At 40.8% G+C, this 23,719-nt stretch overlaps 1 protein-coding gene across 2 annotated transcripts in view; it reads right to left on the bottom strand.

The window, feature by feature from the left end:
* vps41 (VPS41 subunit of HOPS complex) overlaps nucleotides 1-23,719 on the bottom strand; it is a 255,020-nt gene that overhangs the window by 218,812 nt on the left and 12,489 nt on the right. For both annotated transcript variants that reach the window (XM_041189684.1, XM_041189685.1), the window contains exon 2: nucleotides 21,532-21,570. In XM_041189684.1, the coding sequence (XP_041045618.1) occupies nucleotides 21,532-21,570 (39 nt within the window). The remainder of the gene's footprint in view (nucleotides 1-21,531; nucleotides 21,571-23,719) is intronic.

The raw sequence follows: 23,719 nt of genomic DNA, 5'->3' as shown, positions 1-23,719 counted from the left end.
TTATCTCTATTTGTGCCATTAGTTTATCTTATCTTATTGCGGATGCTCCTTGCATTCAGAGAAAATGACCTCAATGTTATTTTTTTTACTACCATCCCCTGCATGGACACCTCTCTCTGATGGACAATTACCGTTAAACACTGTCCTTTCCTGTCCCACTCAGCTTGTCTTTACCCACATCGAAATACTTTTCCATTGCCTCAATTCAATGAACTCTTGCGTCGGATGCCAAAGAAGATGAATTTGATGGTTTTTAAAACATCTTAATTGTGGTTAAAGGTAACCTTGTACAATTAATTCATTCAATAAAACCTATTACATTGAGTTAAGTTGAATTACCGGTGTTATTTTTATTCAGATTTCAAGATAGTGACCACCTACATTAACATCAGCTTCTAAGTATACACTATGATCTATAGTATGTTGATTTCAGTCTTTATCTTAAGCCTTATTATGTAGTGATAGCTAATGCCAGGATGGTCCCCTAAGCTTATTTTCTTATTTATTCTGGTTTATTTTCCATTATCAGGTCCAGTAATATTTCCTTTCATGTTGAGCATTTTACACATAGGGCAAGAAAGGAGTCCTACACACATTGTAAAAGTTCCATTCCCTGAATCCCTTTTACTACCTCATCTCGCAGGTTTATTTATAGAATAATAATCATAGAAGATTTCAACTATTTCACATATTTGCTTAAATATTTTTCCTCCGCTTCCTTTCCACTATTATGTAACCTGTAGTATACCTCTGTTAACAGAATCGATCCTTTATCTTTTATTTCAATCCATATATACTGTTCTTAACTTTCGATTAGTTGTAGCTCATTTTTCTAAAGTAATTATGTTATCACTTAATTAGTACATCTACCCCAGTCTGCTTCTTCATTTTCTATCCGTTCCAATTAAGGTATAACCATCAATATTTAGTTGCTGTTATGTTCATTTGGTTGCTGCTTCCAGTTCCCACATTTCAAATTGATGATATTAACAGATTTTGGTGATTAGATTAAGAAGTTACCCACCAATGAATCATCACTAAATAAAAGAACCCAACCTTGGAGACTCCAAAATCTTCCCAGGCTGCCTCACTTGGCTGTGACACCGGCTGCATTTCAATCTGGCAGAGTGGGTCACTGTAGTGTTAGCAGAAATAATAGGGAAATGGGAACATCACATGGTAAAATAGCCCATTTAAATAGACAAGTTATGTTGGGAGCAAATGGAATCCATTTAATATTACGATAATCAGCTACTTCTGACATGCAAGCTCAACAGCTGAAAACCAAAACAGATCAAAGACCTGCGAGCAGTCTACAGGTTAAACATACATGCATACATTTTCTTTTAAATTCATTCTTGGGATGGGGGCATCACTAGAAAGGCCAGCATTTACTGCCCATCTTTATTTGTCCTTGAAAAGGTGGTGATGAAACACTTTCTTGAACCACTGCAATTCTTATGGTGTAGGTATGCCTGCAGTGCTGTTAGGCAGGGAGTTCTATGATTATAATGCAGTAGGAATGGAACAGTGATATATTTCTAAGTCAGGATGATTGGAGATCTGGAGGGGAATTTGCTGGTGCTGATGTTGATGCGTCTGCGGTTCCTTGCTCATCTGTAAAGACTACATAATGCTGCCTGTGCCAGCAGTGGGAGGAATGTTTAAGGTGGTAACACAGAGCAAACTTGTGAATTTAATGAGTGAAGGAATTCAACTCAATGAAGGAAGACGTTTGGTCCTTTAGAAAATATGGTGTGGTGCAAGAGAGGGGGCGAGAGACACAGACTTGACAGCTGAAATCTAAAGGCATTAAATGGTTAAGCAGTTAAGCGATTGGTTGGTGAGTTTGAAGGTTGCTTTTTTTCCCTAAACTGGGACAGTAGTTTAAAATTGTACCAGTGAAATATTAGAACTGTATCACATTTATAATTAGTTAAACTTCAAATCCTAATCAATTAAACAAAATACAATAAAGGTGGCAGGGCAGGTGGTGTGTTGCAGCTGCAACAAGTAGGAATTGGTGGACATCAGTGTTTTACACAGTAACCACATCGCAGTAATTGTCGGCAGCTTGAAGAACTTAATTCGGCTCAGAGTTGATGAGCTAGAGTACAAGCTTTGGACACAGATGTAGTAGGGAGGGGGAAGCTATTAGGACACTTTGTTCCAGGAGATAGTCACACCTCTTAAGTTAGGTAACTCAGATTTAGTCCGTGGTCAGGAACAGGAGGACACGACTACGAGTGGGGTAGGTATGGGTTTCCAGAGGTAGCAATGGAGGACCCTCAGTCCTTGCACTTATCTAACAGTTTAAGGTTCTTGCAGCCTGTATGGATGAGAGCAGGGACTGCAGGGAGGATTAGCCCACTGACCACAGCATGATGGTTCAGGAAACCATTCAAGTGGGGGCAGTAAAAAGGCATGCAGTATTTAGGAATAGTTATAGTTAGGGGGATAGATGCTGTTCTCTACAGGCAAGAGTGTGGGTCCCAAAGGTTCTGTTGCCTATCTAGTGCCAGGGTTAAGGACATCTGCTCAGAGCTGGAGAGGAACATTAAGTGGAAGGGGAAGGGTCCAGTTGTTGTAGACCATGTTGGTACAAATGACATAGGTAGAACTAAGATAGAGATTCTGCTAATGGAGTATGAGTAGCTAGGGTTAAATTGGAAAGCAAAACTACAAAGCTAAGAATTACTAGATTACTATCTGAGTCATGAGCAAATTGCCGTAGGGGAAGAAAAATCGGAGAGTTGAATGCATGGCTCAAAGATTGATGTGGCAGAAAGGAGTTTCCATTCATGGGCCATTGGAGCCAGTACTTGGGAAAGAGGAAGTTCGTACTGTACCTCAACAAATAGGGTCAGAGTAGAGAAAAATTGTAAGAAGAATTAAAGGCTCTTTATCTGAATGCATGCATTTGTAACAAGATGGATGAATTGATGGCACAACTGAAATAAAATGGTATATGCTGGCCATTACAGAAATGTGCTTGTAAAGTAACCAAGGCTGGGAATTGAACATTCAAGGATATTTGACATTTTGGAAGGATAATAAGAAAGGACAAGGAGATAGGTATCTTTGTTAATAAGGGATGAGATCAGTACACTAATGAAAAATTATCTTGGTTCGGAAGATTAAGATATAGACATTTTGGCTGGAGATGAGAAATAGCAAAAGAAAGAAATCACTGGTGGGAATAGTTTATAGGCTCCCTAACAGTAGCTACTCTTTAGGTTAGAGTATAAATCAAGAAATAATGGGGCTTGTAAGAAAGATACTGCATTAATTTCAGGGGATTTTAATCTTCATATAGATTAGACAAATCAAATTAGCAAAGTTTCTTAGAATAATACATTCTGAAGCCAACTAGGGAACAGGTTATTTTAGAGGGGCAATGTGTAATGACTCAGGATTAATTAATGATCTCATAGTAAAGGATCATCGTGGCAAGAATGATCATAACATGATAGAATTTCACATTCCATTTGAGGGTGAAAAATTTAGGTCTGAAGCTAGTGTCTTAAAATTAAAAAAGCAATTGCAAAAGGAGTCAAGATAGAATTGGCTACAGTGGACTAGGAAAATAGATTAAAAGGTAAGATGGTAGATAAGCAGTGGCAAATATTGAAGGAGATATTTTCTAAATTGCAACAAATATATATTCCATTGAGAAAGAAAAACTACAAGAAGGATGCATGATCCCTGACTAAGGAAGTTATCAAATTGAAAGGAATAAAAAGCTGCAAATATTAAGTGTAGCCAGAAAATTGGGAAGATTTTAGGAACCAGCAAAGGATGGCTAAAAGAAATAAAAAGAAAAATTAGAATATGAGAATGAGTATAAACTGGCAAAAAGTGTTTTAAAAAAAGACAGTAAGACCTTCAACAAGTATATAAAAAGGAAGTTAGCAATTAAAGTAAAAGTTGGTCCCTTAGAGGATGAGACTGGGAAATTAATAATGGGAAAAAAGGAAATGGCAGAGACTTTGAACAAGTATTTTGTATTTGTCTTCACAGTAGAAGACACAAAATGCATTCCAAGAATAGCAAAAGGGATGGAGGAACTTAAAACAATCACTATTACTAAAGAAAAAGTACTGAGAAGGCTAATGGGACAAAAGGCTAACAAGTACCCTGGGCCTGATGGCCTGAATTCTAGGGTCTTAAAGGAAGTGGCTGCGGAGATAGTGGATGTATTGGTTGTAATCTTCCAAAATTCCCAGCAGATTGCAAAACCACAAATGAAACACCACTATTCAAGAAAGGAGGGAGGGAGGCATGAAGCAGAAAACTTTAGGCTGGTTAGCCTAACATGTGCCATGCACAGCTGTCCCTTGATTCGAGGATGATATCTACTCAGGGTCATGAGTTTCTGCCATGGATTTTCATGTGACTGAACAGGCCAATTCTCGCCCCACAGATCTTTGGCACATAGGGTAGGTCATCCCAGGAGGTATTGGGATCCAGAGTGCATGATCTCTTCCTTTTCCTTTCTTCTCTGCTGCCACTCTGCCTCATCATTAAGATGTTTGGACTCAAAGCATAATGGAAAAGTGTCACTATTTTAACGAATGGTAGCAAGCTTCCCCCTGTCATTAATGTCAATGATGTCAAGCTTCAGGGAGAGCTTCAGAGTGTCTTTGAATCATTTTCTTTATCCTCCCCTGGAACACTAGCCACTTGAGGAAAGAGGACCTGGTGTGGGAGATGCTTTATGGCCATCCAGAGCCAGTGTCCAGTCGAACATAGTTGATTTTGCAGGAGTTTTGCCCTAATGCTTGTGGAGCTGGCTTCAAGAAGGACACGAGTGTTTGTTTGTTTCATCTGCCATTAGGAATTGCTGGAATCCATTCTTAAGGAAATATTATCATGACATTTAGAAAATCATAATAATCATGCTGACTCTGCATGATTGTATGAAGGGAAAATAGTGTTTGACTAATTTATTAGTGTTCTTTGAGGATATAACAAGCAGTGTGGATAAAGGGGGACCAGTAGATGTAGTTTATTTCAATTTCTAAAAGGCATTCAACAAGGTGCCACATAAAAAGTTACTACATAAGATAAGAGCTCATGGTGTTGGGGCTAATATATTAGCATGAATAGAGGATTGGCTAACAACAGGAAACAGAGTTGGGATAAATGGGTCATTTTCAGGTTGGCAACTGTAACTAGTAGAGTGCTGTAGTGATCAGTGTGGGGTCTCATCTATTTATAACCTACATAGACTTGGTGAAAGATGACTTGGCTAAAAAAGGTAGGAAAGGAAGTTATGAGGACGACAGAGTCTGCAAAGGGCTATAGATTGGATAAGTAGGTGGGACAAAAAAAAGATGATCATCATTGCCAACAGCGCAATGACTGCAGAAGATGAACTACGCCCGAAACAACAAAATGCAAAACAGCCATGAATGGTAGTCAAATGTTTAGAGAAAAGGCATGATGCAAAGACCAAAGGTGTACAAAGCAGAGAATTGCTGATGTGAAGAAAGCATGTATAAAAGTCAAAAATAACTGGCTAAAAGAGCTGAAGAAGCAGAGGAAGCTTTCAACAATTGTAACACCAAGAAAGTATATTCACTAGCCAAGGCCATAGCTAGAAAGAAGTATGAAGCCCAGAAATAGGTATCAAAGACAAAAACGGAGACTTGTTAAATGACAAGGACAAGATCAGGCTGAGATGGGAAAATTATTGCAGAAAACTGAAAAACAGCCAGAAACAAAGATTTGAAGTTAAAAGAACTAGAACCTGAGGTACTGAAAGATGAGATAAGAAAAGCTACAAAGAACATCAAGACCAGAAAGGCAGAAGGACAAGGTCAGAAACAAGCAGAAAGACAAAGCAGGAGCGAAAGAGTAGCCGATGCAAAGAAAGAGATTATTGATGAGATATGGGCAACATGTCTGCCTTGCGAGTGAACTATATCTGAAATGGTCACAATGCCCAAGATAGCAGACACATAGTACTGCCCAAACAAGTCTCAAGCTAAGTCTATAAAAACAAAACACTGTGGATGCTGGAAATCCAAAACAAAAACAAAAACAGAAATACCTGGAAAAACTCAGCAGGTCTGGCAACATCGGCGGAGAAGAACAAAGTTGATGTTTCAAGTCCTCATGACCCTTCAACAGAACCGAAAGTTCTGTTGAAGGGTCATGACTACTCGAAATGTCAACTTTGTTCTTCTCAAGCTAAGTCTCGTTAGTCATGCATCTAAAGTCATTTTGACACCATCAGGCAGAGAGTCACCTCGTGTATGAACAGAGAAATGGCAGAGAAGGAATTTGACTTCATTCCTGGAAAGGGTACAACTGACGCTATGCTTGTGCTCAGAAATCTCATGGAGGAATGTGAAAAAAAGCAGGAAGGCCAGCTTTGACTCATGTTCATAGACTATGCCAAAGCTTTTGACACAATCCAGCATGATGCTCTATGGAAGGCACTTACAGACTTTGGTGCACCCAAACATTTTCTGTGAATAATACAAGAGCTATACAGAAATGCATCAGGAGTTTTCAGAGTTGGTGACGGGCATACATAAGTGAACTCCAACAACATTCTAGAAGCTCAACAACACCCCGGACAAAGCAGCCCGCTTGATTGGCACTGCATCCACAAATATTCACTCCCTCCACCACTGAAGCACAGTAGTAGCAGTGTGTACCATCGACAAGGTGCACTGCAGGAACTCACCAAAGCTCCTTAGACAGCACCTCCCAAATTCACAAATGCTACCACCTAGAAGGACAAGGGCAGCAGACACATGGGAACATCACCACCTGAAAGCTCCCCTCCAAGCCACTCACCAACCTGGCTTGGAAATATATCGCTGTTCCTTCACTATCGCTGGGTCAAAAATCTGGAAGTCCCTCCCTAACAGTACTGTGAGTGTACGTACATCACATGGACCGCAGCGGTTCAAGAAGGCAGCTCATCACCACCTTCTCAATTAGGGTTGGCCAATAAATGCTGGCCTAGCCAATGACCCCAGCATTCCGTGAATGAATATAAAAAAATACAAACCAATTCCAGTTTGAGAAGGGATTCAGACAGGGGTGTCTTGTATCACCCATGCTGTTTAATTCTGTGGGAGAGAAAATATTGAAGTTGCGGGAAGGGTTATCAGAGAGACGTAGTATCATTATAAGGGGTTGCAGCATTGCAAAGGTATGCAGAGGACACCACACTCAGCCAGAACAAAGGAAGAGCTAGAGGCTTGGCAGGCCTGGTCAAAAGGCACAGTGAGCCTTTTGGACTGAACAGAAATGAGGCAAAGATAAAGTTATGGCTCTAAATGGCAATGGAAAAGTCAAGATTGGGAGCATTGAGATAGAGTAAATAGACAATTTCAAGTACTTTGGCTCATCGATAAACACCAAAGTTACATCAAAGAATGAAATCCAGGTTAGATTAGCTACAGCAAGAGGAAAACTAGTGATTTATGTTATGACCACAGCAGATGTTAATTGCTAAGCAAACCAAATACCAGAGGGAAACTTGGCTTAAGGGCCATACCCTATTTTTTGAATGTTCAAAATGAGAAGAAAACATACTAATCTCAGCAGCAAGGAGTCCAGTATACTTTCACTTTTAATTTTTAAAATTCCAAAAGTTTTATTAACAGGAAGTAAAGGAAGCTTAAGCACATAGGTTTACAGTTACACAGTTAAAATTAGTCTTATAAATCATTCCCCCAAAAGGCTGCCTACTTGATCAGACTCACAAGTAAAGACCTTCCAGGCAACATTTCCTTATAGATGATTAACTATAAAAATCCTCTAATATTACCTAAGGCAAACTGCTGTAGCTTTAATAAAGGCATACCACACAACCTCAAACTCTCTTCCACTCTGCTGTGGAAATCCAAGGCTTCAGAACTAGACTGTTTTTTTACAGCCCAAGACTTTTCTAGCTTGACTGGATGGCTGATTCAAATTGCATCTTCTCCCAGCCTAGAGCTGTTTCCAGGAGACCTTCCTCACAGCCAACAGCCAAACCCCTCCACAGGCACTCTAAAATACCTTTCCTCCCCTTTCATCTGAGGTTCCATTGTTCTCACTAAAATGAAATCAAAATACTGCAGATGCCAGAAATCTGAAACAAAAACAGAAAATGTTAGAAAAACTCAGCAGGTCTAACAGCATCTGTGGAGATAAAAACAAGTACTTTTTTCTCTCCACAGATGCTGTTAGGCCTGCTGAGTTTTTCCAACATTTTCTGTTTTTGTGTCCATTGTTCACACACCTCTTTGAAACTCAAATCCTTTCAAATATAAAATCTTTCATGTTTCTATTTTGTTTGTTTTGGGGTCAATAAAATGTAACATACCCTCTTCTGTTTACCCATGGAACTCCTGTAAGATGCAAAAATGTTTCTTGTCACTTCGGACTTCCTTTGATATCCAAACAAACTCTCAGCTTATCTAAAAATGCAAATATTTGATCCAACCTATTTATTTGTGCCTCACACCCACCATATTTTATTACAAATACACAAACCTAACACCTCTGTCCTTTCATGTCTTAAACATCCCAGTCAGCTTGTCTCTAGTAACCTTTCCCCAGCTTAACTGAATAATTCACAGATACACACACAACCTTCTTCACAGGATAACACAATATTCCCCAAAAATGTCTTTAAAAATACCACCTGTTCTCACACTTTAGTGTTTCAAAGTCCAAAAGCATCAGCATGAAGCTAAAAAAACCTTTACCTACAGTCACTAGTGTGGAGTGTTGCATTCTATAGATGTGATAGTTGGACTCTGAAGAAAGAGAATTAAGGGAAGATAACAGCTTTTGAAATGTGGTTACGGTGAGTTTGCTCAGAGTCAGCTGAATGGACAAAAAGACGAATGAGTGGGTTAGATTAAGAGTAGAAGATCAGGAATCAAAAGTGTTGCTAAGTGCAGTTAGAGAGAGAAAAAGATAGCCAGATAGAGGCATTGGAAACAAAGACCCGAGAGATTTGTCCAGGCAATAGAAGGAGAAATTGAAGGTAAAAACACAAGAGGAAGAAGAAAAATTGGATGGGTGGATGACATTGGGACATGGACTGAGGGAGGCTTGAAGAAAGTCATAACAGCAAGACAATGGCAATGGATCCACTAAGGCAATGGTGAAAATGAACTATCAAAGTGAGTGGGCAAAAATTTGGTAGATGAGGTATAATGTGGGAAAATGTGAGGTTGTCCACTTTGGCAGAAAGAATAGAAAGCAGAATATTATTTAAATGGAGAGATCCTGCATAATACTCAGTACATAAAGACCCGGGTGTCCCTGTACACAAATTATAAAATGTTTGCATGCAGGTACAGCAAGTAATTAGGAAAGCAAATGGAATGTTGGCCTTTATTGCAAGGGGATGGAGTATAAAAGTAAGGAGTCTTCCTACAACTTACATTGCATCGGTGTGACCGCACCTACAGTACTGCATAAAGTTTTGGTCTCCTTATTTAGGAAGCGATATACTTGCACTCAAGGCAGTCCAGAGGAGGTTCTCTTGGTTGATTCCAGGAATTAAGCAGTTGGCTTATAAGGAAAGATAGGTCGGGTCTATACTCGTTGGAGTTTATAAGGATCTTATTGAAACATATAAGATTCTGAGACGGCTTGACAAGGCAGTACCTTCATATAGCTCTGCTTAGGCCTTAACTAGAGTATTGTGAGGAATTCTGATCACCACACTTTAGGAAAAATGTAGAGAAGGTGTAGAGGAAATTTACCAGAATAATACCAGGGATGGGGGGAATTTTAGTTACAAGGTTAGGCGGGGGTTATTCACCTTGCAATAAAGGAGATTGAGGACAGATTTGATAGAGGCATACAAGATTATGACAGGCTTAGATAAGGTAGACAATGAAAAACTCTTCTCATTAGCTGATTGTACAAGATCTAAGGGACACAGACTTGGGAAAGAGATGGAGGGAGAATGTGAGGAAGAAGTTCTTTTTAAACGCATCAATTGGTAATGACCTGGAACTCGCTGCCCACGAGGGAACTGGATGCAGAAACAATTTTAAAAAGAAACTGGGTCAGCTCTTGAAGGAAATAAACTCGCAGGACTACAGGGGCCGGGTGTGGTGGAGTGAGACTGACTGGATGCTCTGCAGCAAGCCGGCTCAATGGGCCGAATGCCCTCCTTCTGTGTCATAAATAACAGATGCTGAGATGATGATTCCCCTTGTGGGAGAATCCAGAACTAGGGAGGCACAGTTTCAAAACAAGAGGTCTCCCTTGTTTAAGACAGAGATGAGGAATTTCTTTGCTTAGAGGATAATTATTCTTTTGAATTCACCACCCCAGAGAGCAGTGGAGGCTGGGTCATTGAATATATTCAAGGCTGGGTCACTGAATATATTTAAAGCTGAGTTAGTCAGATTTTTGACCTACAAGGGAGTCAAACATTATGGGGGCAGGTAGCAAAATAGAGTTAAAGCCTCAATCATATCAGTTATGATCTTACTGACTGGCAAAGCAGGCTCAAGGAGCCAAATGGCCAATTCATGCTCCTATTTCTTATGCTATGTGATGGACAGGATGACAAACAAGCTTGTTTTGTCCTTGATGTTGCTTGGCTTCTAAGGTGTCTGCCATGGATCAGTTGACGCACTCATCTCTGAGTCAGAATGTTGTGGGTTCAAGTTCCACCCCAAGACTTGAGCACAAAAATGAGGCTCCAGTGCAGTAGAAGGAGTGCTGCGCTGTCAGGGGTGCAATCTTTCAGATGAGATATTAAACCAATGCCCCCAACTGCCCTGTTGTGCGGATTGAAAAGCACTCCCATGGCACTATTTCAAAGAAGAGTAGAGGAGCTAGCCCAGTGCCCGAGCCAATTATTTGTTGCTCAATCAATATTAAAACAGATCATCTGGTTATATCAAATTGTTTGTAGGAGCTTGCTGTGTGCAAATTATTTGCCATGTTTCCTACATTGCAACAGTACTTTAAAAGCACTTTATTGGTTGTAAAGGGCATTGAGATGTCTGTTGGCTGTGGTAAGAGGCAATGTATAAATGTAAGTCTTTCTTTTGAGTATTGTTGGAGCTGCACTTATCCAGCCAAGTAGGCAGTATTCCATTACACACCTGACTTGTGCCTTGTAGATGGTGGACAGATTTTGGGGAGACAGGAGGTGAGTTACTTGCCACAGATGTCCCAGTATCTGACCTACTTTTGTAGCCACAGTATGTATATGGCTGGTCTAGTTAAGTTCTTGGTCAATAGTAACTCTCAGAATGTAGATGCTGGGTGATTCAATGATAGCAATGCGATCGCATGTTAAGGGGAAATGGTTAAGATTCTCTCATTGGAGGTGGTCATTGTCAGGCACTTGTGTGGTGGGAACGCTACATGGGGGAAAAACCTAGACCTCTTTTCCCCCACATAATACTTATTAATGCACTAGCCCTCTGTGAACAGAGGTTGCAGTTTCTTTTTTTAAGTTGTTAGCTAGTTTATCAGACACAACATTGACTCCATTTGTGCCTTTACACTAAATGCATTGCAGTTCTCAAATCAATACAAAATTGTAAAAGACCCTCTGGCCCACTGAATACCAAACCTACCATCTCATTACAGCAGAGCCTTTCTCAATCTCTCATTCTATTCTTCATCATTTGTCCGAAATTTCACAAGTGATGATCCTGTGCCATTTTGTCATGCTCCTTTTAAATATCTCAGAAGGATTGCTTCGAGTTTCCTTTCACTGTTAAATAGCTTATATAACATCTCAGAAATCAACTCAAAAGGCTGATGCTCATCAATCTCACTGCTCTTCACTGGATACAACAATTAAGCTGGTTATTCTCCTCTGAGCTGGTTTCAAGGCCTGTATGGACTCCATATGTTATGCCCGCCAGAACTATTCCCATGGTGCAGCCTGACCAGCTTCAACATGACTTTTGGGAATGTTAAGTAAATTAGTTAGCCACTATAAACTGGCATATATTTACTGATGCATCACATTGTGCAGGCATGGTAAACAAAGAGTCTACTGACACCCAAAGATCACTTTTAATTAGTTATGTTCTATCTGAACCATGGAGTACAGTTGCTTCTCAATTTTACTTCCAACATTCATAACTTCTTTCTGTCTATTTGAACTCTACTTAATACTGATCTGCCTAGATGCAAACTCTATAGAGCTCTCTGTAAGCAATTAGCTGCTTCCTTTGACTAGATATTGTCCCCCTGTTCCCCAACTTCAACATCATTTTGGAACTATATTTCATTCCTTCACTGTCACTAGGCCAAATGTCTCTGGGTCAAAATCCTTAACTCACTAACAGCAAGTGGTAGTACCTATACCACATGGGCTACAGCGGTTCAAAAAGATGGCGCACCACCATTTTATCAAGGGAAATTAGAAATTGGCAATGCCCACATCCCATGAATGAATAAAAAAAACTCAGTTTAATTACTTTTGCACCGACATTGCAATTTTGTCCGTTACCAACAGGAGGAACAAAGACCCCTTGCGCTCCGCTCAACATCCCCTTCCCCACTGCCTCATACAATTACCCTTTGTCCAGTTACTAATTCAAGTTTAAGTCTTAGCTTTGAAAATCATTGATCTTAAATTTGTAAAGGAGTCTCAAGCAATTTGTCAAAAGTATATTTGAAACTCAAGATAAATCTACAGTTGCCAACCTTCCTGGATTACTTGGGAGTCTTCCGCAATGGGACATAAGTCTCTCGAGCATTGCTGCCAGCAGCCCAGAGACAATTGCAGCTTCTTAATTTTTTTTACCACCCACTGTCACAAAAGGCCAACCCCTGATTAGGGGGTCACCAGAAATGGGACCAGCAGGTACAAGAATGCTTAGTGAAGGGTGGGGGGGGGAGAAAAGAGGTGAGTGACTGGGTTCAAAAGTCAACAGGGCAGGATATTTGGGACTCAGGGCAAGGCAGCAAAGGAAATAGTGGCTGTGGACTGAAGCTGGGCAAGCAGGGGAGTGGGTTTGGTGAATGGGACTGAGTATTTGATTTGGAGCACAGCCCAGTGCAGCAAAGGAAATGGTGACAGAGGACTGAAGGCTAAGGACGGCAAAGGTTCTCGCACTGCAGGCTACAGAGCATGAGATGTTACACCACAAATAGCTATTGATACTGATTAAACCATCCTTTAAAGGGAGAATATACTGGAAGAATTTTTTGGCATCATACTTTACATCAGCTGCCATGTCTCTTTTCAATTTTCTCCCGGTATCCCCATCACTTTCTTTTTACTTGTCAATCTTGTACTGTTCTGTGGTCATCCTCTCACTTGGTATTTTTTTCCCCCCCAATCTTTTAATTTCTGTCTGCTCCTCACAACCCTTGACTCCCCTGCCTAACAAAAATCTGTCTAACTCTGCCTTGAATAAACTCAAAGACCTAGCCTCTACTACTTTCTGGGGAAGAGAATTCCACACACCTAAGGCCCTCAGAGAAAAAGATTCTCCTCATCTCTGTCTTAAGAGGGAGAGCTGTTACTTTTAAACTACATCCAATTGTTTTAGTCTCCCCACAAGAGGAAACAACCTCTGGGTATCTATTCTATCAAGTCCACTCAGGATCTTCTATGTTTCAATAAGATCACCTCTCATTCTTCTCAACTTCAATGGCTATAGGCCTAAACTGTTCAACCTTTCTTCATAAGACAACCCCTTCATCCCAGGAATGCAGAGTCCAGTGAATCTTCTCTGAACTGCTTCTTTTCTAAATAATGCATTCATCTTTATTTACTTTTTAATAAGACAACCAAAACTGCATACACTACTCCAGATGTGATCTCACCAAGGCCCTGTACAGCTGTGGTAAAAGTTCCCTACTTTTATATTCCATTCCCCTTGCAAAAATGCCAATATTCCATTTGCCTTCCTAATCACTTGCTGTGCCTGCATACTAACTTTATGTGATTCAAGTACCAGGACACCTAGATCCCTCTGTATCACCACTGCAATCTTTTTATATTCTTCCTGCCAAAATGAACAAGTTCACATTCACCCATGTTATACTCCATCTGCCAAATTGTGCCCACTCACTTAACCTGTCTATTTTCCTTTGCAGACTCTACCGCCTCTTGACAACTTACCTTCTTACCTATCTTGGTGTCATCGGCAAATTTAGCTATCATATGTTTGCTTCCTTCATCCAAGTAGCTGATATGGATTGCAAATAGTTGAGCACCCAAAACTGATCCCTGTGGCACTCGTCAGTTACAGCCTGCCAATCCGAAAAAGACCTATTTATCCCAACTCAGTGCTTCCTGTTGGCTAACCAATTCTTTATCAAGCTAATAGGTTACCATGTGCCCTCATTTTGTGTAGTAAACTTTGAGGTACCTTATCAAATACTTTTTGGTAATCCAAATACCCCACATCTATCAGTTGCCCTTTGCTCACCTTGAATGTTACTTCTTCAAAAAGCTCTAACAGATTAGTTAAAACACTTTCACAAAGCCATGTTGGCTCTGTCTGATCAAATCGTGATTATCTAAGTATCCTGCTATAACCAACTTAATAATGGATTCTTGCATTTTCCCTACGACAAATGTTAGCCTAACTGGCCTATAGTTTCCTGCTTTCTGTGTCCCTCCTTTCTTGAATAAAGGTGTTGCATTAGCTATTTTCCAATCCACTGGTACTTTGCAGATTCTAAGGAATTTTGGAAGTTTATAACCAATGCATCTACTAACTGTGCCAGCACTTCTTTTAAGATCCTAGGATGCAGGCCAGCTGATCCTGGGGACTTGTCAACCTTTAGGTCTAATAGTTTTCCTAGCACCTTACCCTGGTGATGATAATTGTATTAAGTTCAGTCCTTCCTATCACCTCTTGATTTTCAAGAACCTTTGGGAAGTTTTTTTTAAAACTCATCTACCATGAAGGCAGACACAAAATACCTGTTCAATGCCTCTGCCATTTCTTGGTTCTCCGTGATCAATTCCCCAGACTCTCTCTCTGGAGGACTCGTTACTCTTTTCCTAGTTAACGTTTCTGCATGTATTTGAATATCTGTTTTTATATTGCTAGCTAGCTTTCTCTCATACTCTGCTTTCTGCCTCTTATAATTTTAGTCAATCTTTGTTGGTGCTAAAAATCTGTCCAATCCCCTGGCCTACCACTAACCTTTGCAGCTTTGTACAGTGTTTCTTTCAATTTAACACTTTCCTTAACTTCCTTTTTTAGCCACAGGTGATGCATCTTTCTCAAATAACCTTTCTTTCTCACTGGGATAAATATTTTGAGCATTATTAAATATCTCCTCAAAAGTCAGCCACTGCAACTCTACTGCACTACCTTTTAACCTAGTTTCCCAGTTCACCTTAGTTCACTGCCTTCATACCCTCATCGTTACCTCTATTTAGGTTTAAAACACTAGTCATGGACCCACATTTCTCCACTTCAAACAGAATATGAAATTCTATCATGCTGGGGTCGCTGTCACCTAGAGGCTTCTCTATCATGAGGTTATTGATTAATCCTGTCTCATTGCGCATTACCAGGTCTAGAATAGCCTGCTCCCTGGTTGGCTCTAGAACATATTGCTCGAAGAAATAACCCCAAAAACACACTATGAACTCATTTTCTAGGCTATCTTTGCCAATCTGATTTTCCCAATCTAAGAGTAGATTAAAGCTAGCCATGATTATCGCGACACCTTTCTTACGCACCCCATTTATTTCTTCCTGTATGCTCTGTCCTACAATGCAACTACTGTTAGGGGGCCTATAAATTACTCCCACAAGTGACCTCTTACCTTTGTTATTTCTTATCTCTACCCAAACCAATTCTATATCCTGTTCTTTCAAGCAAAGATTTTCTCTCAGTACTGAACTAATGCCATTCTTAATTAACAGCCATCTTTTCTTAGCTTCCTGTTGTTGCGATATGTCAAAAACCCTTCAACAGTCAGGTCTCAGCCTTGGCCACCTTTCAACCAGGTCTCCATAATGCCTATGAGGTTGTACATATTCATCTCTATCTGTGCTAACAATTCATCCTTTTTTGTTACAAATGCTATGTGTATTCAGATACAGGGCTTTAAACTGTTTTGTTTACTATTTACCGCTTCACCTGCTGGTACACTCTTACGATTCTATGTTCTGTCTCTTCCTGTCACACTCTGGAACTCAATCCCCAAATTGCAGCCCTGTTCCATTACTTTATTGTTTCCCTTTACTTTAGTATATATCCTCTCACTTGACCCCTTTCCCCACTATTTAGTTTAAAGCTCTCTTTACCGCCCTCATTAAACGAATAGCCAGAACTCTGGTCCCAGCATGGTTCAAGTGTGGTCTCTCCCAATGGTACAGCTCCCACTTTCCCCAGTACTGATGCCAATGCCCTGAGTCAAAACCCATTTCTCCCAGGCAAGTCTTTGACCCATGCACTCATCTCTCTCTCACAAGTACAAGGTGTAGAAACATGCTGTCCATTGAGGACTCCCTGATACACTAAGTTAGGAAGGAGTCAAACACCATTGAAAAGTTCAGAGATCTGCCCCACTTTATACTGGGCTGGTCCAGGTTCCTTTCTTGTTCACTACTCTAATAGGTTAACAATTCCTTCTCTTTACTTTTGACCTGATGAGTCTATAGAAGACCCCAAACAATGGACAGGATTTAACAAAGGTGAAGGAGGCAGGTGTTCCTCCCTCAGCTCCATAAAATATGTCATGATGACATTGCAATGCCAGCCCAATGTCATGACGCCAGTTTTGGATAATATGGAAGATGAGAGGAGCCCGAGTCAGAATCCCACTCGCCTGCCATTGCAAATTGATCAATTAAACAGTCATTAAAACAAATGAAGGCCAAACTGCCAGCAATTTAACTGAGCCTGTTCCATTTTACGGCTTGCTCACAGGCCAAACGGGAGGAATGATTTCTAGCAGCTATGATTGGGCAGCACAAGGGCAATTGAATAGGCCTGGAGACGTGGAAAATCTGAGAGGTAGATTGCAGTAGCTGAGTCTGTTGCTGAAGGTGAAAGTGTTCAGCTGTGAACTGTTGACATCTTTGTGATGTGCAACAGGCTGAAAGAAGCATAAGGAGGAGAGTGAGAGAGCAGGTGGCCTGGAGACAGGGGTGTGCTGGAGAGTTAAGGCTCCAACAGGGGATCCAGAGGTCACTGTCCCCATGGGGATTATACACTCTGGAGAAGGGTCCTCCAGCAAGGAGGAAATCAGGAGGGGGTGATGGTTCAGGAGGGCAGATGGCCAGGGAGAAGTGCGCCTTGGGAACTAGGCATGTAAGGGACCTGGTGCTGCACAAGGGCTTGAAGAACCCAGAGACCAAAAACAGTCAGTCCTTCAAAGGACAAGAGTTTACCCCGCATGAAGGGTGCGCAATTAGGAGGATAAGCTACCTCCGGCTTTCAGAGCATCAGTGTTGTCACAGACTGCGTCTCTCTCTCTCGATTGCGTCTCTCCTTCCCTTTGTGAAATGCTGGCTGGGGAGATCAGTTCTAACTGTGTGGATAGCCAGCCATTAATTGTCCAGTTGAAACTCGATTGTGGTGGAATATTGACGAGTGCAGAAGCAATCAGACCACATACTTCCTCTTCCACCTCTCTGACCCCACTGAAAGACATTCAATTCAACCCACTCACCTTGCCCTATTCTTGTTGAACGTTTCAAAAAAAATAATGAAAAACAACACCATCAGGCAGTCCGTGTCCATATGCAGCAAGACTTGGACAACATTCCAACTTGGACTGAAAAGTAGCAAGTAACATTCATGCCACACAAGGGCCAGGCAATAACCATCTCCAACAAGAGAGAATCTAACCATTTCCCCTTGACATTCAATGGCATTATCAACACTGAATCCCTCACTATCAACATCCTTGGGGTTACCATTGATTAGAAACTGAACTGGGCCTGCCACATAAATACTGTGGCAACAAGAGTGGGTCAGAGACTGGGAATTCTGCAGAAATTAATTCACCTCCTGACTCCCCAAAGCCTCTCCTCCATCCACAAGGCATAAGTCAGGAGTGCGATGCAGTATTCTCCACTTGCCTGGATGAGTGAAGCTCAAACAACACTGAAGAGGCTCGACAACATCCAGGACACAGCAGTTCGCTTGACTGGCATGACATCCACCACCTTAAACATTCACTCCCTCCACCACGAGTGTGTACCACATACAAAATACACTGCAGCGACTTACCAAGGCTCCTTTGACAGCACCTTCCCAACCTGTGACCTCTACTAGAAGGACCAGGGCAGCAGATGCATGGGAATACCACCACCAGCAAGTGCCCCAGCAAGCCATACACCATCCTGACTTGGGACTATATCGCTGTTCCTTCACTGTCACTGGGTCAAAATCTTCCTAACAGCATCTTGGGTGTACTTAGACCACATCGACTGCAGTGGTTCAAGAAGTCAGCTCACCGCCACCTTCCCAAGGGCAATTAGGGATGAGCAATAAATGTTAGCCTTACTAGCAACACCCACATCCCATAAAACAATGAAAGAAACCTCTGAAATGAGAACTCTTCTTAAATATCCAACAATCTCACAACTTGTACTGTGTATATGAAATGCGGTAAGTACATTCCATATTGTACATGCTAAGTATTTGCATCTTTCACAATACATTTTGCATGTTTTCACATTATATAGCATTTTTTAAGGTCTTTCAACATCAGATGATTTGAATCATACATCCATACGTCATTGCAGAGATGCGATATCCACTTCTCTGATGCTTCTGCAATCGGTTTTGTTTATAATTGCAAAGTGCCTTCCTCTCATAAGTCCTTCAAAAACAATAGGCATCCGTTTCTCTCCACAGATGCTGCCATTACATACTGAATAGCTTCAACATTTTCTGTTTTTATTTCAAATTTTCAGCATCCGCAGTAGGGCTTTACAATCTAGCCAAGGTTTTGTATAGATGCAGCATGACTCGTACCCTGTTGCATCCTAGTCCTCGAAGTATAAGGCTAGCATTCCAATAGCCTTTTTGATCATTTTCTGCACCTGTTCATGACATCTTACTGATCTGTGAATTTGGACCCATTGTTCCCTCTAAGCTTTTCAGCAACCCAGAATTCCCCGCGCAGGCCACACGCAAGTCAGCCCCTTTAAATTGTCATAAACAAAAGAGATTTGCACTTAAATAAATTGCCCATGCACTTCAAAATAAAAAGTTAGAGGGAACAATGCTTGGATGCCAAAATTCTTTGGACCTTCACTGTTTCTAGCTTTTCACCATTAAAAAACCGTGTTGTATCGTTTTTGATTCAAAATGCACAACCTCACATTTTTCTACGTGGAAATATACTTGTCACAGTTTTGTCCAATCACTTAATCTTTCAAAATCTCTTTGTAATGTTATGCTTCACCTACACTGCTTACAATTATCTTTGTGTTATTGGCATATTTGGATAAGTAGCCTTCTAGCCTGCTGTCTAAGTCTTTGATAAATGTAGTGAATAAATGAGGCTCCAAAACAGATCCTTATAGGTTACATTCTAACAATTAGCATGCCTATTATCCTTACTCTCTGTCTCCTCCTGCTCAGTCAATTTCCAAATCAGGTCAATAATTTGTTTTTAATTCCACGGACTTCACCTGAAGTTGATAGAGTCTTGAGAGGGACTTTATCAAATACTTTCTGGAAATCCATATAAATACAACAATAACATTTACATAGTGTCTTTAATGTAATGAAATGTTCCATGGCACTTCATAGGAGTATTATAAAACAAATTACAACACCAAGTCACATAAGGAGATATTAGGTCAGATGACCAAAAGCTTGGTCAAAAGGTAGGTTTTAAGAAATGCCTTAAATGGGAAAAGCAAGCTAGATAGACATGCATAGACATTCCCCTGTCCACTGCTTTAGTCACCTCTTCAGGCATGACCAACACTTGACAAAACCTCACTAGGAAAGGGAAATAGAGGTGTCTTCTCATTGCATTCCTTGTGGTTTTATCTTTGGAGTACCTTCTCCTAGATGTGTGTTTAGGATGGGGTGGGTAGGAGCCTCGTTATCTGCATCCATTGGATGCAAGCATCCCCACTAAACATCAGGCAGTAATGCCTCAGGATGTTGTCTGGGATGGGGCTTGAACCCAACCTCTCAAAGGCAGGAATGTGACATGGTCATTCCTTTCAGAAGCAACTACCCTGCTGGCAAGTCAACCCAGTATTGAGACACCATGTTCTAGTCTCCATTTGCCAGGGGCGCAAATGCTTCAGCTTTTGACTTGAGGCAGGAATGCTACTGCTAAGCAAATGGCCAGTCCCAAACACCAAGATCCACAAATTCCCTCAAATTGTCCATTCAATTTTCCTTAAATTTTACTCTGTTTCTCTTGGCAGTCTGTTTCACACACTGCACAGAAATAAGTTAAATCTAAACTACCTTTTCAGGATAAAGGGTAGATCATTTTGGACTGAAATGAGGAAAATCTTTTTCACTCAGAGGGTTGTATGAGCATACATACAAGCATGCGAATTAGCAGGAGGCAGCCACTTGGCGCCTTGAGCCTGCTCTGCCATTTAATGAGATCATGGCTGATCTGATTTCCACCCCCTTGCTTATCAAGAAGTGAATCGTTGGAATTTTCTACCCAAGGAGTTTGTGGATGCTCCATCATTGAATATATTTAGGGCACAGAGGGGTAGATTTTTGGTCTCTCAGAGAAACAGGGGATATGGGAAGCAGGCAGACAAGTGGAGTTGAGGGAGAAGTTTAGCCATGATTGTACTGGATGGTGGAGTAGGCTCAAGGGGCTGTATGGTCTAGTCATGCCCCTACTTCTTATGTTGCAAGCATGGGGTGAAATTCTGTGGGCAAATTCAGAAGTCATCAGGGGGTTGGAACCTGCAATTTCAATTCAACTGTACCAAGTACTTTTGACTTCCGGTTTGTATTTCTGCAGATGTGATGCGCAATCGCATGGTGCTATTTCAGCTGTATATAAAGGGACAGTGCATGAATACAAATTGGAAGTATTCAGGTTGGATGGTAGAAATAGAGCAAGATCAGCACCAAATTTAATGACAACTAGTTGAAATTACTGCTGGGTGCAGTCAGGAGCAGGAAAGACATACTTTTCCCCAGCAATGGGAGGAAGGAACCTGCGGTTCTCACTAAGGTGGTGAACCTGTGGTTCTCACTAAGGTGGTGTGGTTGGATGTTGAAGAGAGCAGCAGGACAGTGGTACTCAGATGTTGGATTCAATATAGGAGGTGGTTTTATGACCTATGGTCAGGAAAAGGGAGTACATTTGATGATTCAACTACATCCTGTGCTTTAAGCCCCTCCACAACCCTCAAGCTGTCTTGCCAAGTTCTCCGTCACATCATTTCTCAAACCCATTCAATTTTCAACAACACTTAGTCTTCACTTCCTAGGCATTTCATCTCCTTTATCCATCCACTGTTGCCAATCACTTCTTATGCGATGTGATGTGCACACGCATGGCAGGTGTGTCGCTATTACCAATGCAGTGCTGATGTTTGGGTGCTAGTTGTGTTCATACTAAAATAACATATTTAAGCTACATTTAACTTACCTCAGATTCATCTGTGGATTCTTCATAGTTTTGAGTCTCCTGTAATACAGATAGACTAGGATTAGAGTATTATATGTAATTTAAAATAGAATTGGCTATTACTTGAAAAGAAATAATGCTACAGGATATAGGAGACAAATAGCCAAGTGGTACTGGAGTACACTGCTCCACTGAAGAGCTAGCACAGGCCCAAGCATGATAGTCCAATTAACCTCCCTCTGTGCTGTAAATTCCAATTGTTTTCCAGTGCTATACATGAGCTGCTACTTTAGAGCGTTTAAAGGAGAAAGTTTTTTTTAATATTAAAGATGACCTTGGGCCATTTGGAATTTTTATGATGATCGGAAGGTAAAGGTGAGCTTCAATTGAGTGGCTCGTTGGGCCACAGAGGCATTAACTTTCAAACAAGAGATTGAATCGTAAGTAGAGCCAATTGCATAGCATGTCCACTAATACTTGTACTTCACCACCCACTGCCACCCCCCCACTTCCACAAGCTGTTTGTTAGTCATCTTGCATCTTGACAGCAAATATCAGGAGGCTATTTGACAATGAGGGCATCAATTGAAACTAAGCCCAAATATATGCAAATCGACACAGGTACAGTTCAACCAGGGGCCATCAGAGTGTAACTAAGAACAATGACCTGGCTAATTTTTCATTCAATAATCCAGAGCACTGACCCTACCTCAACCCCAAGCAAGTGCAGCTAACCAAACTCAGACCAATTGTGTGTGATACAGATTAGCTCAGTGAGCCAGAGCATGGGTTGGTGCGTTAAAGGGTTGTGCAGCTGAAAACTGCAAAAAGCATCAAGTAGTACAGTCCATGTCTGCTAATTGTATAAATATTGAAGTTCTTAATCAATAAATACAGACCAAATCTCATTTTTGGATCTGCAGAAGGTACACAGTCATTCACTTGTCTGGCACTTTCTCCAGGTGTCCTGTCAAAGCCTTATTTTGGAGTTGGAATTGTACTGCTATGCTCCAAGGATTAAAAAAGTTGATGAAATGCAATGACATTTGTTCTAATTACTTATTACCACTATTTGTACCAAAATCAGAAATCTACTACAGCCACAGTTTAATTGATTGGACGGTTTCAATGTACATGAATTCATCTTCAAATGACCCTATCCCTCCAAAGAGGAAAACAATGAGGGCTGAATATTCAAAGTAAGAAAATACAAATTTAGGATAAAAATTCAGGATGTTCTTTGCATAAGCGATCCACACATAGAATGGACTCCTGGTTTTGTAAAAGGCAAAATTCCTTCAAACATTTAAGGAACAGTGCAAAGCCATGATTTGGGGAAATTAAGGTCTTTCTGGATCGCTTGCACTGGCTCTCTAAAAGATCTGTCCAATTTAGTCCTACACCATAGCTTTAACAAAAGGCACCAAATCTATGGTAGCTAAATTTGCTGATAATACCAAGATAGGTAGGAAAGTAAGGTGGTGTTGAGAGTCTGCATAGGGATATAGATAGGTTCAAAGAGTTGCAAAAATTTGGCTGATGGGGTATAATGTGGGAAAATATGAACTTGTGCACCTTGACAGGAAGAATAGAAAAGCAGTATATTATTTAAATGGAGCGAGATTGCAGAACTCAGTGGTACAGAGGGATCTGGGTGCCCTGGTACATAAATCACAAAAAGGTTAGTCTGCAGGTACAGCAAGTGATTAGGAAGGCAAATGGAATGTTGATATTTATTGCAAGGAGGATGGAGTATAAAGGTAGGGAAGTGTTACTGTAGCTGTACAAGGTATTGGTGAGACCACATCGGGAATACTGTATACGGTTTTGGTCTCCTTTTTGGAAAAAAAGATATAATTGCGTTAGATCAGCACAGAGAAAGTTCACTCAATTCATTCCTGTGATGAAGGGCTTATCCTATGAAGAAGGGTTGAACAGTTGCACCTGAACCCATTGTAGTTTAGAAGAATGCGAGGTGGTCTTTTGAAACACAAGATCCTGAGGGGACTTGATAGGGTAGATACCGGGAGGATGTTTCCACTTGTGGGGCAGACTAAAACTAGGGTATAGAGTTTAAGAATAAGGGGCCTACATCTTAAGACGGAATGAACAGAATTTTTTTCTCCCAAAAAGGTTGTTGGTCTATGGAATTCTCTTCCCAGAAAGCAGTGAAGGTTGGTCACTGAATTTATTTGAGGCGGAGTTAGAT

Source organism: Carcharodon carcharias, chromosome 6 (assembly GCF_017639515.1).
Source record: "Carcharodon carcharias isolate sCarCar2 chromosome 6, sCarCar2.pri, whole genome shotgun sequence".
NCBI classification, from domain to species: Eukaryota; Metazoa; Chordata; class Chondrichthyes; order Lamniformes; family Lamnidae; genus Carcharodon; species Carcharodon carcharias.
The sequence above is the reverse complement of the archived record's forward strand: the minus strand, read 5'-3'. Positions and strand labels throughout refer to the sequence as shown.